Below are 16367 nucleotides of genomic sequence, written 5' to 3'. Positions count from 1 at the left end.
CCAGAAGCAAAAAAACTCTAGCAAAGCACTTGTGTCTAACTGTAGCTTGCTGGTTTATTACAACATGCCTGCTTTTTAAGACATCTCTGCCTGTTCCTCTCAACAGCAACAAAGGAGGGAAGTTTGGAAGATGACTTTGATATTTAGGCTATCCTGGGCAGTACCTCGGCGGGCTGGTAAGGAGGCAGTAAGCAGGGAATGGAAAGTCTGGCCTCCTGTTGCTCCTCTCTCATGTTGAACCTCCACAAGATGAGCCATGTAGTCTGAAAAAAGGAGGAAATAAGAACACATCATCATCTTGCCTTCTTCATTAAAACAGGACAGAATTGGCTGTTTGTACAGCCCTCACAGACAAGAGAATCTGCTGTTCCCACAGACTTTGTAAACATGATGCCTTGAAAGCTTTGTTTCTTTTACAAAGTAACCTCCAAAGTACTTTTTGACTCTGTACATTCCAATCCAAAAAAATCCTCCTCTATTTTGGGAAATACAGCCAAGGGCCACCCAGGTGTCTACAGTGACAACAAGCTGCCAAAGCAGCCTGTGCACAAAGTTTGCTGAACTAGCTTGGATTTTTCCAAGGAAGTCACAGGAGATACTCATGGAAACAGTTCAAGAAAATGTTAAATGCCTAGTCAGCCTCATCTGCAGCTCTTACTTTTGTCCATGATGTTCTGCTCCAGCGTCTGTGGATCATGAGATACTGCCTGATCCAGGTACTGCAGAAGTTTGCTCATGCTGGAAACTGGGATTCCAAAAGACTGAACAAAGAGAAGCAGCTGCTGTGGCTCCAGGTCCTGCAGGGCTGCAAGAGACAAACACTGATTCCTCAGACCTCTGAACTGTCCATGGAAGGCCATCTTTATTACCTGATCTTTATGCTTTTGTCTGGACCAAGAGTGACACATTAATGACAGAGCTGCAGAGAGCCTAAAGCCAGAAGTCTGACAGCTGCCTACTATATTTTCTTTCCTCTGCAAATCATTGCTGCCTTATTGCATCTTCCAGTTAATTCACTCACTGGCTAATCTGATCTTCTGTTTAATTTTATTAGAACTTCAGTAATGCAATCATTTGTATTAAAAAATAACTTCCACCCTATCTCTTGACGGCTGCAGGCAGGAATTATTGAATAATTCAATCACTGGCTATAGACAGCTGTCATTTAATTAGTAAAATGGGATGAAAGCTCTGAATACCAAGAAGAAAGAGAGCACTGATGAGTGGTACAAGGACCAGAATAACCAGAGGTTTAACTTACATCCTTTAGGCACAGCTTTCCACAGCGCTGTGCCTATTGTCTGGTGATTGCATAGCTTGAATTGAATTGTTGTAAAAGAGATAGGACCTCAATTCAGAGCCTCCCATTCCTTTAAAATACACAGAAAGGGGAATATCCATTCAGACTCACTCTCCTACTTTAAAAGTAACATGGGTACATCCAAAGGCATCCAAACAGGATGGCTGGGCACACTTGAGCAAGGAGGCCTCTCCCTTTCCTTTCAGCAGGGTTTGAAACACCAACAGACCTGGCCCAGGCTCACCTGCATCCACGAGGCGCGGGACCTCGGAGCGGATCATGCGCAGCTTCAGCCAGTCGGGGAGCAGCAGGGCCTCCTCGGAGGTGTCCACCAGAAAAGCAGTAGGGAGGGGCTTTTTCTCAGGGAACCATATATCCAGTAAGGTGTAAAAATCACCATCCCCTGCTTAAGAGTGGATAAAAAATTATTTCTCATGTTCACAAGCAGCTAGAACGCCCTGCCCCTCTCTGTCAATATACCAGAACACACCATTGTTTTGGCATTTCCTGCTGTCTGCAGAAAGCAAAAAGAAAAATAAATCAGCCTGCAAATCCTTCACTCTTTGCAGCAATATTCTGATAAATCTTACAGCTACAAACATGTACTGCAAGGGTCAAGCCTGTGAATAGGGTTAACACCAGTCTGACCTGTTAGGAGACAGCAAATAGAGAAAAGCCATTCTGTATTGATCATTACCCCCCAAAAATATCTGAGCATACTTCACTGACCTTGAGGTGGCCCCAATGTCAGGAGAATAACCATGGCATGGACCACAAGGATATGCATGGTGGCTGTTTCCCCACTAGTCCAACGAAGGAACACCTGATCCTGGGACTCTGACTGGAAAAAAGCAGGATAAGACAGGATGAGCAAATTGGGGAGAGAAAGGAGAACATGAGAATGGACAAATTTAGTCAGACCATAGTTCCCAACATCTCCAACAGCGGCCAAAAGATACTTGGGGTAAAGTTAAAAAGGCATTTTACAAACACACAGGTTTGGCTCTGATACTATGTCACAATCCAATTATTTTCAGATCAGGGAATTCTTGAGCTGGACTTGGTTTATTCAAATTGAGTAACCCATTAAGGGCTCCTGCTAAGCTGCCAGTGCCTGTGAGCTGTGGGGCAGGGCAGGAGGCACTCACCCAGCTGTACACCTCCTCGCCCTCCTTGCTCTGCCGCATGCGCTTGATGTAGCGCGAGAAGATGGAGAGCAGAGCCACGAGCACTGCATCTGACTCAGCACTGTAGGACAGCTTGGAGAACAGGTGGGACATGATGGTGGAGCGCTCCACGATCAGTCGGGCAACATCCTGCAGGGACAAAACATCCAGGAGGTGCTGACTGCAAAGCACAGCCAGGCCCCACTGTTTCACTGCATCATGCTCTCCAGTTCCCATCATCAGCCCCATACACACCGCTCTGGAGATCACCTTGTGGAGTCAGGAACTGACACAGGAGGGAAAAGGCTGGTGCTTTGCATGCATCTTAGAGTGCCTGAGTGGAGCACAGATGGATTCTGATGCACCCCATTACAAAATAAGCCTTTACATAGCTTTATTCCAAAGAAAAAAATCTCCTGACACTTATCATTCAATCTCCTCTGTGTATCCAAACAGAGGCAATATCACCACATGAGTCTTAAAAGCAATAAAAAAGCACCCAGGGAGAAAAAAAAGAAAAAAAATCATTATTGAAAAAAATCACCAAAAGCTTTTCTAAAAATTAAAAAACTCATACAAACAAATCAACCCAGAAATCTAGTTTTGGTTATAGGGGAGTACATATCCCACCACTGAAGTTCCTGACTTCCCATTCTCTCCCCAAACACATATGACTGCAGATTTAGCACCTGCTTATTTATGAAACACTGCCAGGTGGTGGGATTGCCATCAAAACACTACCCACTCTTGCATCCCCCATTCCAGCTGATGGGCTGCTGCACCAGAGGTTATTGCTCTGATTACCATTTCATTATATAAACCAAAGACACAGGTTTGCCTTTCAACCCATGCACAGACACAAACATGCAGTTATCGGAGTAACACACTCCCCAAAACTCATCCTGGTGGTACAGCAAGTCCCATGCCTACCACTCTCCTGGAACATGCCATGTGTCCCCTACACAATCCCTCCTCTCACCAGAGCAAGGTCATTGTGCTGTCCCTGCTCCTCCACTGGGGCATGCTGGGAGAGGTACACCAGGTAAGCACTGATGGTCTGGGGATCTGTCTCCATGTGGATGGCCTGGAATGAGAATTCTTTTCATTAGAAATCAGGATTTAATGAAAACAAGCACCAGCATAAGCAAAATTCTTGTGCAATCACACAAACATGCCAATATCACAGCCAGATCCAGTTTGTTTAGATCTGTTTCAGCACTAGCAGCAAAAGAACAAGCCTGACACTCCTCCCTTCAGCTGCTTGCACCCACCTGCTGCAAGGCCAGAGCTGTCGTGGCTCTCACACTGTCAAACAGTGGCAGCCTTGGGAGGTCTCTCAGCAGCCACTGATATCCCTGCAGCAGCTCAGAATCACCAGAATCTTCTTCCATGGGGTGATCCTTCTCCTCCCCATCACGCATCCCTCCTTCCGACAGCACCAAGGACAGGCCCTGCAAGGTCACACACATACAGCTGCTGCATTTGAAGCCACAGCTGGACTGCTAGGTTCATTCTGGTGAATGTAACAGAAACATGCTTCAAACACCACAGAACAATCCAAATGCAGCACACACAACAGGTTTCATCTCATATCATGTGTTTTCTTGACAGATAACCTGCTTGAAGTTTCAGTCTGAGCATGATCTTTGTGAGGCTTCCTGCAATTCTTTTTGCCTTGTCTATGCTCCAGAGCACCAGGCACTCACTCAGAAACAACGGCCTCTGCCAATTACTCCACATGGCACACAATCTCCTGAGCCTACACCTGAACTCCACAGGAAACACAGTAAAATCCAGCTCTATCTTCAGTACAACTTAGCTGTTGAACAATAACTTCTGAGCAGCAGGGAGCAGAAGTGTATTTGATGGGGTTTGGAGATTGAGACAAGTCACTGGAGGAGGATGACATGGAACAGTTTCACTGTGCTGGCTCTGGACTCAAGCTAACCTAGGGCTCTGCCCTGGGCTTCAGACAGACCCTAGTCAAGATGATTTCCATTCTGCTCACCTTCATGGCCAGGACCCTGGAAGCCACCTGGGAGGAGCTCAGGCGCCGCAGGAAGTAGTCAAGCACCTCACAGGTTGTCTGCTCATCTGCTTTGGGTCCCAACAGCAAGTCTTGCAAACGTCCAAGCAACTGCCTTTGTTTCTGTTGTCTCTGTGGAGTGATAAGTTGGTCTGTTCAGTGAAATCAAATCTGGGATGCACAGAAAGTAGGTAACAGAAGGGATCCCCAAAAGAATGCTCACCTGGCGTTTCTTGGCACGCTGGTCCTTACTCTCACCCTCCTCTTCTTCTTCACCTGAGGTCGACTCATCAGCAGCATCATGAAGCAGGAATTCACAAAGACACTGCACAGGCAGGACATCCAAGGAGCCCTCACTGGACTGAACCAGGTCTGCCAGCCATGGCATTGACTGTGATGAGGCCTGGGAAGGATGAGAGTAACAAGGTCAGCAGAACATAGAGCATAGATCAGATAGAACATAAATCATAGAACATAGATCATAGAAGGACACTGATCATTTAATTCCTGAGCAGCAAACCACCTTCCCCTAAATCTCACTCAGCTTCCTTTTGCCCCTCACTCTGTTCAAGTTTCAGAGGCAAAGGATCCAGTCCCACCACAGCCCACCTGTCTCTGGATGATGTTGAGCAGAAAGTCAGGATGGCGACTGCGACACAGAAGGTGGCCCAAGCGAAGAGACTGGTTCAGGCTTTTCACCTGCTCCAGGACATGTGGTGGAGGTCTGCGAGGGGGGCCCCTGCCACAGAAACAGCAAGTTCCAGGCTGATAGATCCCCACTGTGATGTGAGGAGGATCAGTCAGTTCTGTAGTGCATAAGGGGTTTAGAGGAAGGTGGCAGGAAGGTTGGAACCAGATGATCTTCCAACCAAAACCATTCTGTGACTATGTGATCCCATGGGCTACCACACCACAGGGTTCTTCTTCCCCACATCAAGCACCCTGTGGGGGAGCAGGGTTTCCTGCTAGTGCTGTTAACTAGGATTTCATAATGGTACTAGAATGCAGAAGGCTACTTACTGAGGGTCCAGACTTGTCAGCTGGGACAGCAAGAGGCTGCTGCTTTCTGTAATTGTTTGTTTTGTGGATGCAGCTGCCAGATGACCCTCAAATGCAAGAATCTCCTGTTTTTCTCTCTGGGAGATTTGAAGTTCACGATTAATCATCTCTGTGCGTGTCTCCTCATCCGTCAAGGTACATTGAGGATAGGAATAATTACTGAGAAAAAAAGTTTTAAAAAAGAAATGGTTATCTTGTTCTATTCAAAATTCATGAACAGTCACAAAGAACACAGAACCTCAGCTCTGATAGACAACATAGAAAAAACCAAGTAGCTTCTCAGTGGAGCCAGGAGACTGAGACCTTCTCAGCAAGGCACAGCAGTCATCCCCCCATCCCTTTTCTCAGCTTTACTCCCTTGCTTATAATATTCTTGTCAAGGGAAAGCACTTTTCCCACTCCAACTGCAGTGTTGATGCCAGTTTATTTTACACAAGTCCCACTGGAAAGGAAGGAGTTGCATGGCACAAACTTAATTCAGAAATGTGTGTTTTCAGTGGTCTGTTTGACATACATAGGGATTTAACCATACTAACTTGGTCATGACCATTTCCATGAGCATCTTTAGAGAGGGGTACTCCTCCCATGCAGCCAGACCTGCAGCAGAGAACAGAAGAACAATAAGGAACACAGGAAAAAAATAGAGCCTTTATATATACCCTAACACATTGCAAGGTGGGGAAACACAAGCTCACTTGAGAACAGCTCATAACACTTAAGAGCACAAACAAGGCAACTCCAGCCACATGCTGGTCCAAATCCCACCTGCACACATTTTTCACCCACAGGGGATACAGTTATTTAAGTGCAGTTACCTCACCAATCCAGCACAGGCCTTGCACACAAGCAACCAGACTTCTGCAGAAAACCCCTTGGCCAATTTTTACAGCAGAACTGGCATCCTGAGAAATGTCCAAACTCACCAATATTTTCAGGATTGAATGCAGCCACTACTAGCAGAAGAGGCCAGGCTTTCCAGTAGAGAGTAGAAATAGCTAGATTTGGAGGCTGGTACCTGCAAAAGCCACCAAGAGAGATAAGTGGTCAAGTTTGGTTCCTTAGCTCATCCCAAGTCTGCTTTTCTCCTTCATCATGCCCTGTTAGATTCAGTCATGCCAGTTCTTTTCTCAACAAAGAGACACCCACACACACACACAAAAATCCTTTCAGAAGGGAAAGCAGGATTCAGCTGAAGATTTCTAGGGCAGAAAGGTCAGTGTTTGCAGACCAAAGTACATTCCACGACTTGGGTCTTGATTGCTCTAGAGAAATACCCATCTGAACATGATCCTGTTAATCTTTGTCATTTTATTATTGCAAATTTTAATAGAGAAAAGCATCTTAAAATCTGTGAGCTGGGAATGTTAGTCACAAGGTGAAAGTGAGCTAGATCACAGCAAGATTATCTATATGATAAGTCTTACCCTGGAGGTAGCTGGATATTCTCTGGATGGTGATAAGTGCACAGATTTAAGACTGCATCGATCAGCTGGATTCTTTCTACCCTCAGGACCTCAACATCTGGAGAAGAAAAGACTGAGCAAGTTATTGACCTGTCTACCTGCCTGAAAGTCCTTCAAGAAAAGCAGCACAATGTAAAAAAATTTTACTTCAAGCAACTATGTTATTGTGGGCTTGCTCTTGTGATATTACAAAAACTAAAAATCAACATTTAAAGAGCAACAACACTTAAAAAATCCTATAAGTCAATATATAAGGATATAGAGCTTTTCAGCAGCAATCTGGTTTAAATTCTTAAGGGTACTTTTTTTCCCAAATGCATCCCATATGATACTTGTAACTTTTTCAGAACTTGGATACACTCCTTCAGGTAAGCAACAAATCTGCTCAGAACTTCTGGGGCTTGGAGGAACTAAAAATGCATTTCAACTTTGTTGCAAGTTTTCAGGTTCACTCTAATTCTGAGTCTTCCAGTATATGAAATGGTGCAGGATATAAAATCCTATATGAGAGGCTGGAAACATACTGAACAGCAACAAAGCAAGGAAAGTCTAGATCCTTCCATAAGCACTGAGCACTTCAACATCACTCTTTGCCATTAACCAGTCAGCACTAAGAGCGTGTAAGATGCTTTAGAATCAAACCCTGACAACACCCTCAATTCTGCCACAAACACATACAGCTCAGCTGAATGGATGTATTTACCAGCAACGCAGGAATTTAGACAAATGCTAAATGAATTCATAAAAGGAGTTAGAGTAAAGATTGCTTTTATAACTGCTATTCTGTAAGTGTCCCAATAATGGACTTGAGAAGAGCACACAATTGGTTAATTAATTTAACTTCCAATCCTTCCATTTTTGCATAGCCTACAAATTTCATTTTACAGTACGTACAAAGGACTAAATTGAATTTTAAAACGCTGACTCAAAACTCTGGGTGGTTGTTCACATTCCTTCATTCTCCACACAACCAATAATTTCCCAAACACTCCACGATACAAAATTAGTAACAGAGAGAAACAGTAAGAAAAAATAAGAAGCTCCTCTAGTGAGAAAGCAACTGCTGGCTTTGAGCCAAATGTTTAGCCATCACGACTAAAATATGCTTTAAGTGATGCAAAGGCTCTTTGGTAGGTGGCAGGAGCTGTCTCAGCCCTGGGTGGCAATAGGAGGACGTGGAGACAGAAGCCAGCACTTGCTGGTGGGAGCTTGTGCAGCCTCACCATCTGCTTGCACAGCTGCAGCCCTCTTCACCAAGTGGTCGGCGAGCTCCATGGCATCGGCGGGGCCCAGGGGCAGGTCCCGCGACAGCCCGATCACCAGGATGCGCATCAGCGTGTCCTCCAGGATGGGCACCTCCGAGCACAGCCGCAGGAAGAAGCTGCAGGAGACACCAGGCATCAATCACACCTTGCACAGCAGCCTCCTGGAACCCTCCACAGACCTTACAACGTATCTGAGCAGAAGATACATCACAGCTTCTTTCCCTGGATCTCCAGCTCCAAATGCAACTATTTGAAACAAATTATTATCTGAGGGTCCCTTGCAGTGCCTTGAACCTCTATGCTTCAGCCTCCTTGAGTCTGAGCTCCCTAACCTTACCCCAGTTACCCACACACTGTGGGGCTGCTCTCCTTACAACTACAGTGTCAAGATACAGAACAGCTTGGCACAGGGAACAGGAATGAAGGAGGAAGAGGAACAGATGGAGAGTGGAACAACACCCCCCAGTTTTATGGCAGTGTAACAGATGAAGAAAATCTGAGCACAGTTCCAAGCCTTTCCAACACAGAGCTATATAAGGATGGCCAGAAAACACCCATTCCTCTGCCTCCAGCTGGAGCAGCTCCCCACCTGCACCCACCATAGGAAGGGCACGCACTCACTTGCGGTCACTCTCGGGGGGCCAGTTGTCCCATTTGTAGTAGGTTTCTGGCTGCTCTGTGAAGAGCACCTTGTGGAGGCTGTAGAGATGAAGAGGACAGTAAACACCATCTGTGAGGCTTAAGAATACATACAACAGTCCCATCTCCCTCAAATCGTGCTAAAGCTTAACATGAAGGAGCCCCACCTGCACATGAAGGAGCCCCATCAGATAACTGAGTCTAGCAACAGTAACAACATGATCAGAACAGAGAGGACTATGTAATCAACATGGGATCTGGGCTTTTATACTTTCAGTAACCTGTCTTGCTTACTAGTAATTCTGGCTTGAACTGTCTCAATAATGCCTTGTGTGTGTCAAGACCCCAGAATACCACCTGTCCTCCAGAAGACAGAACAATCTGTGGAACCTTCAGCCACAGAGCCTTAAAAAATACATCAAACAAAAAAACAACAAGGACTCCACAGGGAATTTGTTTGGTCAGATAGCTAAAAATCCCCTACTGAGTGGACCCAAATAATATAAATCAGAAATATTTTCCATTATCACATAAATCAGAAATATTTTCCATTATCATATATTTCTGAATGCATCTGAAGGAGTTTCAGAGAGGGAGAGAGTCCCTGCTAAAATTGTTTCTGCTCCCTGTCTGAAAATGGGAGAGAAATCTAACCAAACCCTGGTGTATACCTGGCTTTTCATCATATATCAGTGCTGGGGAAGGGACTGGTTATGCACAGACATGACCAGCTGACTCTCACCAGTGCACATAGTCCTTTGGAGCCAGCTTGCTGATAGATGGAACAACTGTATGCAGCCACCAGACAGCATCACGCTGGATAGCTGCAATCTGGTTCTGGAAAGAGCGCAGCACTTCCAGGTCTGAAAAACAGTCAGGGCACAAAATACACACACAGGCCTCATCAGAAGCATGGTGGTTTCAAGACAGTAACCAGAACTCTGAGGCATCAACAGTAAATCACAGAATGGTTTGAATTGGAAGGAACCTTAAAGATCATTTTGTTTCAATTCCTGCACCACACGTTCCACTAGAGAAGGAGAACCAGAGGAGTGTATGAGAAGGACTTGAGTCCCCTAGCTCTGGCAGAACGTGTTCTTTGCTTTCTGACACATGCTGCAGCAAAATCCCCAACACAAAGCACAGATGGATGAGTTTTGTGAGAAGAAGGCACATGGGCAGTCATGTCAGTGCCACACCAAAGGCCTGTCTTCCCAGCCCCTTAATCCTTACAGCTGCCCCTTCAGGCCTGAGGCCCCTCCACCCACAGCTCCCTCTCCCCAGCCTCTCAGCCACTGCTTCCATAGATACAAGAAGCACTGGCCATGCAAATGCCACATCCCCAATCTCTGTCAGCCCCAGGATGACAGCAGGCTCCCAACCCTAGCTGATGTTCTCCCAACACCAGGGGCAGATATCCACTAAAACGCTCATCCTCAGAGATAACCTAGGTTCTTCTACTTACTCTTTTTCTCTCCTTTGTCCCAAGCAATTCCAGCCTCCTTCACCTGGGCTGTGATACCAAGCATCATGGAGACAGCTAGCAGGTCGGTTATGTGGATGACAAACCGCTCCTTAAAATAGAAAAGAAAAAAAAAAAGAGTTGAATAGCAACAACCAGAGCTGCCTTCTGGAAGTGTTTTGTCATCAAAAATGATGAACGTGGATGTTTGAAAATGAGATATGGGAGTGCTGCTATGAGACACACAAACAGTGACTCACTCAGACACCAAAGAGCAAAAGGAAGAATGGCCAGGAAAGCAGACACAGAAGAGCTCAGGGCATCACTGGCACATCCAGCAGCACAAGGGTGGAGAATGGTACCTTGAATTCCATCTCTGCGTACAGGGCCTCCTTCCTTTCCTGCATGAGACCCAGGCAGAAGGCCTGGAAGTTGATCTCATGCTTTGTCTGCTTGATGATCTCTCTCAGCAGAGCCCGTGAAGCTCGCAGGTAATCGTCCTTGGTGGTCAACAGGTCCTGGAACACCATTGCCAGGTACTGGGGCCACACAGAGAGAAAACGTTCAGTGAACTGTAATGGGTCTGCATCCACAAAATGAAGAGACACAAGGAAACCATGCTGGAGGTATCCTGTCCTTCATACCCCTGGGGAGCTGTAATAATGTTTCTCTCATGAAACTGCATTATCACCCAGAATGTGGGGGTTAGAAAATGCCCATTTATGTTTATTCCTAGCAAGAATAATTATATAATTTCAAAATAGTATGATACAGATCAGACAGCTGTCTCTGAAAAGATTCATCTGGGGCTCAAAACAACTAAATCTCTCAGGTGGGGTTCTGGGGTTACCATCAGTTATCCAAGACACTGCACCTACCTTTGGAGCTTGCTCTGAGCTGTGCTGAAGCACAGTATACAGGATCTGCATGTTGTTGGGATTTCTTGCATTTGACAGTTCATTGAAAATCACAAACTTAATGGTGGTGCCCAGGTTATCCCTGTGTGCATTCAGCAGCTCCCTGCAAGGGAAGACCAGGGATACCTGAACTGACATTTCATTGCAGCTGGACATATTCTTTTCATTTCTCCTTGAAGTATTTAGCACACAAAAGTGAAAAGGATGGAACAGCACATATCAAAGGACAATATCAAAGGACTACTGAAAGATTTCTAGGACAATGAAATTCATTTAAATGAGCACAAGACACTCTGTGCCCCAAGCTGGTATTCAAAACCAGAGACATTGAGACTGTCAAGTCCCTGGGCATGTCTCCCACAGTGCTTTCCCTTCCTGTCACAGACCCAGTCACTCACCTGACACACAGCATGTAGTGGTTGAGAAGGACTTTTGGCTTGAGACGAATTTTGATCAGGTTGGAGATAACTTCCATGTCCTCTGAGCTGTGGGTGTTACAGTTCATACACACTGACATCAGCAAGTCCTGAGCTGGCTTGGTCAACTGCAGAAAAAGAGCAGAAAGACTCCAGCCACTCGCCATTACAGACCAGAAACGTAACTGGAGTACAGCATGCAGCCCTCCTGGCTGGACTGCAGACCAGGGCTGTGCTCCAGCTGCTCCTCTCCTTACCTTTGGGTTCTGCAGCCACATCTCCAGCCTCTGCACAGCCATCTGCCGCACCTCTTTGTAGCCACAGGTCGCCGTCAGCAGGCGCAGGAGGTTCCTGGAGACGTTGTCCATGGGCTGCCGCCGGTTCAGCTGGTCCCGAAGCATGTCTAGCACATATTCCTCCACACTCTCTGCAAGATCTTCATACCTGGGCCACACAAACTGAACTTTACTCATTTCCACAAAGGACAGTCCAGAGATCAGCACTCTTTCTTGTTTGTGGTAAGACTCGCAAACCAAGAAAATCCTCTCTTTTCTCTTGGCACCAGTTTTATCTTTATTGACATCCCCCAACAGATGCCACAGGAGCACAGAGAAGGAGCTTCCTGCCACAGCTCTGCAGGGTGGGTGAGCACAGACACATCTACAGACACACCTGCACACAACTGTGCTAGGAAAGGAAGAGGCACTGTACCTGGGCATGAGCTGGCCCGCCTGCTCTGGGCTCATTTTCTCCTCTGCAATCAGCAGCTCACTCTGGCTGTCCTCCTCCTCTGTCATGGAAGGGTGTGGGCTACTCCCTAAGAGAGACCAGGACACAGCACACTCCATGAAAGAACTCCTCTCCCTACAGATCAATCACTGGGCACAGCGCACAACTCCTCTCTAGAGATCAATCATTTGTGCTCTGGTTTGTTCAGCTTCTTTCAGGGAACCCTTTCAGCAGACCACAGCCTCTCACACTGCACCCCATACGAGCCCATTTTTCACTACCCTCAAACATCCCCTGGACATGAAAGAGCCCCAAAAAGAAGAAAAGCAAAGCCTGAAACTCAAAACCTGGTCTATGTGACTCCATCTAATACCAAACTATTCTCACAACCAATAAGCACTGCAGGCTCCATGCACTCCCTAAACCTTTGTTCCTGGTTCCCAAACGTCTTCTTACCAGCACTAAGGTCCCCTCCACTACGTCCAACTTCTCCATGTAAGAGCATGGTCTTAGGAGGCATCTTGGTGTTAAAAGCTGTCTGGATGTTATCCACAAATGTCTTGCAGTGAGGGCTGTCCACCCAGATACGCTCCCCAAGGGAGTCCTCGATGTACACCTGCAGCAGGGAGCACAATCCATTTCCATGGGGTTAAGCAAAGGAGTATTTGTGAGTTTTTATAAGTTTCTAATGTATAGAAACTAACATAACCAGTGCATGTATGAAAACCAGACCAGATTATCATAAAAGAGAAAAAATATACACCACCACATCTCAAGCTCTACTGGGCACCTTCTCAAAAGAGATTTTACAACAAGTTATACCACCAAAATATAGAAGCTGGTCAACTCAGCCTTTTTAAGTTAATGAGCTATTTTAATCCCTACACACAAAATAGAAAGCAAGGAGTCTCTGCAACATCAATACAGACTCTCAAAGATATCTCAGGAAAGAGCAGAAATAAGGCAACAAAAGGCAATGGAGGCTACGTTCCAGAAACCCATGGAGATTTTTCTTTACAAGGATGGGTCCAGACTCCAATTTCTGCCTCCTCCAGCTGCATTCCCACAGTGGATAAGAGGACACTAACCACCCCCTTCCCTACAGCTGCAATAAATCCTGTGCTGCTCTCCTACTCCAACACATCCACATTGGCCAAACCAGTCTGCCCACCACTGCCTCAGTCAGCAGAAATCCCCTCAATTCACCAACCTTGACAAAGATCTCTGGCCAGTTCTCATCCTCTTCGTAGGCTGCCATGAGAAGGTTGCATGCCAAGACAGACACAAGACTATTCCCTTTGGCTTTGAAATTGATGGAGGCATCTCTTCGGAGTAGGCTGCACAGTGCCTGGAATAACATCCACCAAAAAATAAAATAATAAACAAGTCATCTATTGAGAAAGCATGCAGAGAAGGTGCAGAAAGAGAAATACAAATTGCAGCAGCTTGCCACAGAGCTCTGGTATTTACAAAGCCATGCAGACCACGCTCTGGCCTGAGCAGAGAAAGTGCAACTCTGCTCACAGTTTGGCAGGAATGATCAGTCAGTGACTTTGTGAGTCCTCACCTCGATAACTCCTTCGGTGGCAAATATGTTGGGTTTGATTTTTGCCAGGTACATGAGGCTCAGGTAGAGAGTGGTGTCAGGTTTGGCTCTGTTCATCTTCAGCTGCTTCACAGCTCCACACAGCACCCCCTCAATACGGTCATCGTTGCCTTCTGCCTCTGCTGCCTCAATCTCATCCAGCAGCACCGTGGGGACGACTGCAACCACCAACACACAGGCATCAGCATTTACCCTCATGCCAAATGACCACCCTGAGGTGCTGCAGGGGACAGCAAAGCACAGACCAGCTCACTTTTAGCCCCTGCAATAGCTTTTCCCTACTCAATTGCCATTAGAAGTTCTGTTTCACAACTGACAATGCCCCTTCATTGTTTTTCCATGCTAGCACACTCCTCTGCAAATGTATCCAACATCAGAAACAGAATGACAATTTAAAAGGCAACATCCAGACCCAGAGTTTGCTAAAGAAGTACGTGAATAAAACACCACAATCCAGACTTTGAGATCTCCTCAAAGGAGTATTTCACATACGGCTACTAAACAGCTGTCAGACAGAATGAACACAACCCAATGCCAACAGAAGAGAAAACCTTGACTCCAGCCCCATATCCAGGGAAGGAAACCCTCGAGGACAGCACATAATTGCATTGTGGTCTTCCAGAACGACTCCTGGGATGAGACTCCAGAGCAAGGAGAAGTTTCCCCGAGGCTTCCGTGTGACGGCAGGAGCGCAGCGAGGCCTCACCTTCGATGGGGATGACAGACGGCTCCTTGATGGAGGGCGAGATGGCTCTTTTCTCCGCCACGGCCGCCTCTGCCAGGCGTCCCAGGGCGCTGAGGGGCGGCGTGGAGGAGAGCTTGGGGCGCTTGGTGAGCCCGGGCAGCCCCGCCGGGCCCGCCAAGGCGGCGGCCGCGTCCCGCTTGCGCTCCGAGGGCAGCCCGGGCGGCGCCGGCTTCAGCAGCGTCACGGCGGCCTTGCCCTCGCCGCTCTGCCCCTTGGAGCCCAGCGCGATGAAGTCTCCGGGCGGCGGGTGCGCTGCGAGGGGAGACACGGAGACAGTGAGGGACAGCGACAGTGAGGGACAGCGAGGGACAGCGAGGGACAGCGCCCGCCCGGCCCTGCGGGACTCACCGGAGGGCTTGGGCACGGCGCTGGGCCGCCGCACGGCCGCCGCCTTCGGCCGGTTCATGGCGCCACCAAGCACCGGCCCAGCGACGGACCGAGCGACAGCCGGGACGGACAGACAGACACCGGGGATCGGCAGCCGGGACCGACCGACGGCCGCGGCCGCACGGAACCGGAACCGCCGCCGAGCGGCACCGCCCGGCCCGGCCCGCCCCGCCGGGCAGCGCCGTCTGGCGGGCGGGAGGGGGAACTGCAGCGCCGGGGGATCGCGGGCAGCCCGAGGTCAGAGAGGCTGCGAGGTGTGGAATATGTAAATATCTTCTTATAAAAATGTGCTCTTTGGTGCTCGATCCGTCTCTTCTCCCACGCCGCTAGCAGCAGGACAAGAGGACATAGTCTCAGGCTGCACCAGGGGGTGTTAAGTCAGACACCAGGAGGAATTTCTTCACAAAAAGGGGGATTACATGTTGGGATGGGCTGCCCAGGGTGGTGATGGAGTCACCGCCTCTGGAGGTGTTCAAGAAATGACTGGACGTGGCACTCAGTGCCATGGTGTATGGAAAAGTGATTAGTTCGCGGCTGGACTTGATCTTGGAGGTCTTTTCCAGCTTAAATGATTCTGTGATGAGGGGATCTGGGATGAAAGAAGGGAATCAAGGAGGTGGGATTGGAGGATGTAGTCAGGGGCTGAAATTGGGGAGCGGGAAGTAGTGGTTGAAGTTGGAGGGGTGGAATGTGGGGCAGGAATTGTGGGGGGGTTGGACTGGGGCTAAAATTGAGCAGCTGACACCAGGGTGATGGAGCCAGGAGAACCGAGGTCAAGGATTAAAACAGCAGAAACTGTCTGCCCACCCCCTCTCCCCCATGCCACCCCTTCTGTCCCCACATCATGCTCCCAGGACAAGTTCTCCACATGCCTTTATTGCAGTGGGGACAGCAGGTACCCACACCTCCACCCACCCAGGACCATGCAGGGGGCACCCAGCAGCCAAGCCCCCATCCCACACCCCCTGTCCCCAGCTGTGCTGGAGGGGGACGAGCAGCAGCAGGTGACAGTGCCCAGTGCCCTATCCATGGCAGCATCCCGGCTTCAGGGGCTGGAGCATGAACCATCTCCCAGCAGGGTGTCCTGGGGGTGACCCCACAGCCCCCTGCTCACAGCCACTGCAGGGAGAAGCCCTGGCTGAGGCTCATGCCAAGGTCACTCACGTTGAGAACCTGTGGAGGGAGAG

At 48.0% G+C, this 16367-nt stretch overlaps 2 protein-coding genes across 11 annotated transcripts in view; both read right to left on the bottom strand.

Annotated features, from left to right (window-relative positions):
- The window catches only part of INTS1 (integrator complex subunit 1), a 28852-nt gene extending 12949 nt beyond the window's left edge, over nucleotides 1–15903 (bottom strand). For 2 of the 4 annotated variants that reach the window (XM_071443967.1, XM_071443969.1), the window contains exons 1-28: nucleotides 15142–15903; nucleotides 14755–15045; nucleotides 14010–14206; nucleotides 13653–13790; nucleotides 12899–13058; nucleotides 12425–12530; nucleotides 11971–12157; nucleotides 11696–11841; nucleotides 11259–11400; nucleotides 10743–10919; nucleotides 10384–10492; nucleotides 9661–9781; nucleotides 8901–8978; nucleotides 8238–8395; nucleotides 6976–7072; nucleotides 6475–6566; nucleotides 6088–6148; nucleotides 5513–5710; nucleotides 5102–5231; nucleotides 4716–4895; nucleotides 4475–4624; nucleotides 3738–3917; nucleotides 3446–3550; nucleotides 2449–2616; nucleotides 2030–2141; nucleotides 1545–1706; nucleotides 659–805; nucleotides 165–263 (exon numbers count right to left, since the gene is read on the bottom strand). In XM_071443967.1, the coding sequence (XP_071300068.1) occupies nucleotides 165–263; nucleotides 659–805; nucleotides 1545–1706; nucleotides 2030–2141; nucleotides 2449–2616; nucleotides 3446–3550; nucleotides 3738–3917; nucleotides 4475–4624; nucleotides 4716–4895; nucleotides 5102–5231; nucleotides 5513–5710; nucleotides 6088–6148; nucleotides 6475–6566; nucleotides 6976–7072; nucleotides 8238–8395; nucleotides 8901–8978; nucleotides 9661–9781; nucleotides 10384–10492; nucleotides 10743–10919; nucleotides 11259–11400; nucleotides 11696–11841; nucleotides 11971–12157; nucleotides 12425–12530; nucleotides 12899–13058; nucleotides 13653–13790; nucleotides 14010–14206; nucleotides 14755–15045; nucleotides 15142–15199 (3949 nt within the window). In that variant the 5' untranslated portion in view covers nucleotides 15200–15903. Of the gene's footprint in view, nucleotides 1–164; nucleotides 264–658; nucleotides 806–1544; nucleotides 1707–2029; nucleotides 2142–2448; nucleotides 2617–3445; nucleotides 3551–3737; nucleotides 3918–4474; nucleotides 4625–4715; nucleotides 4896–5101; nucleotides 5232–5512; nucleotides 5711–6087; nucleotides 6149–6474; nucleotides 6567–6975; nucleotides 7073–8237; nucleotides 8396–8900; nucleotides 8979–9660; nucleotides 9782–10383; nucleotides 10493–10742; nucleotides 10920–11258; nucleotides 11401–11695; nucleotides 11842–11970; nucleotides 12158–12424; nucleotides 12531–12898; nucleotides 13059–13652; nucleotides 13791–14009; nucleotides 14207–14599; nucleotides 14732–14754; nucleotides 15046–15141 lie in introns of those variants that run through there. The other 2 variants (XM_071443968.1, XM_071443970.1) reach the window with 2 other exon arrangements.
- Nucleotides 15904–16036: 133 nt separating this feature from the next.
- Nucleotides 16037–16367, bottom strand: part of LOC139598063 (lysosomal alpha-glucosidase-like) — a 15902-nt gene continuing 15571 nt past the window's right edge. For all 7 annotated transcript variants that reach the window (XM_071443973.1, XM_071443971.1, XM_071443972.1 and 4 more), the window contains exon 20: nucleotides 16037–16353. In XM_071443973.1, the coding sequence (XP_071300074.1) occupies nucleotides 16291–16353 (63 nt within the window). In that variant the 3' untranslated portion in view covers nucleotides 16037–16290. The remainder of the gene's footprint in view (nucleotides 16354–16367) is intronic.

This window comes from Agelaius tricolor, unplaced genomic scaffold, assembly GCF_023055355.1.
Source record: "Agelaius tricolor isolate 1412-34295 unplaced genomic scaffold, bAgeTri1.0.p SCAF_19, whole genome shotgun sequence".
Classification (NCBI taxonomy): Eukaryota; Metazoa; Chordata; class Aves; order Passeriformes; family Icteridae; genus Agelaius; species Agelaius tricolor.
This window is presented reverse-complemented; position numbering and strand designations above follow the sequence as displayed.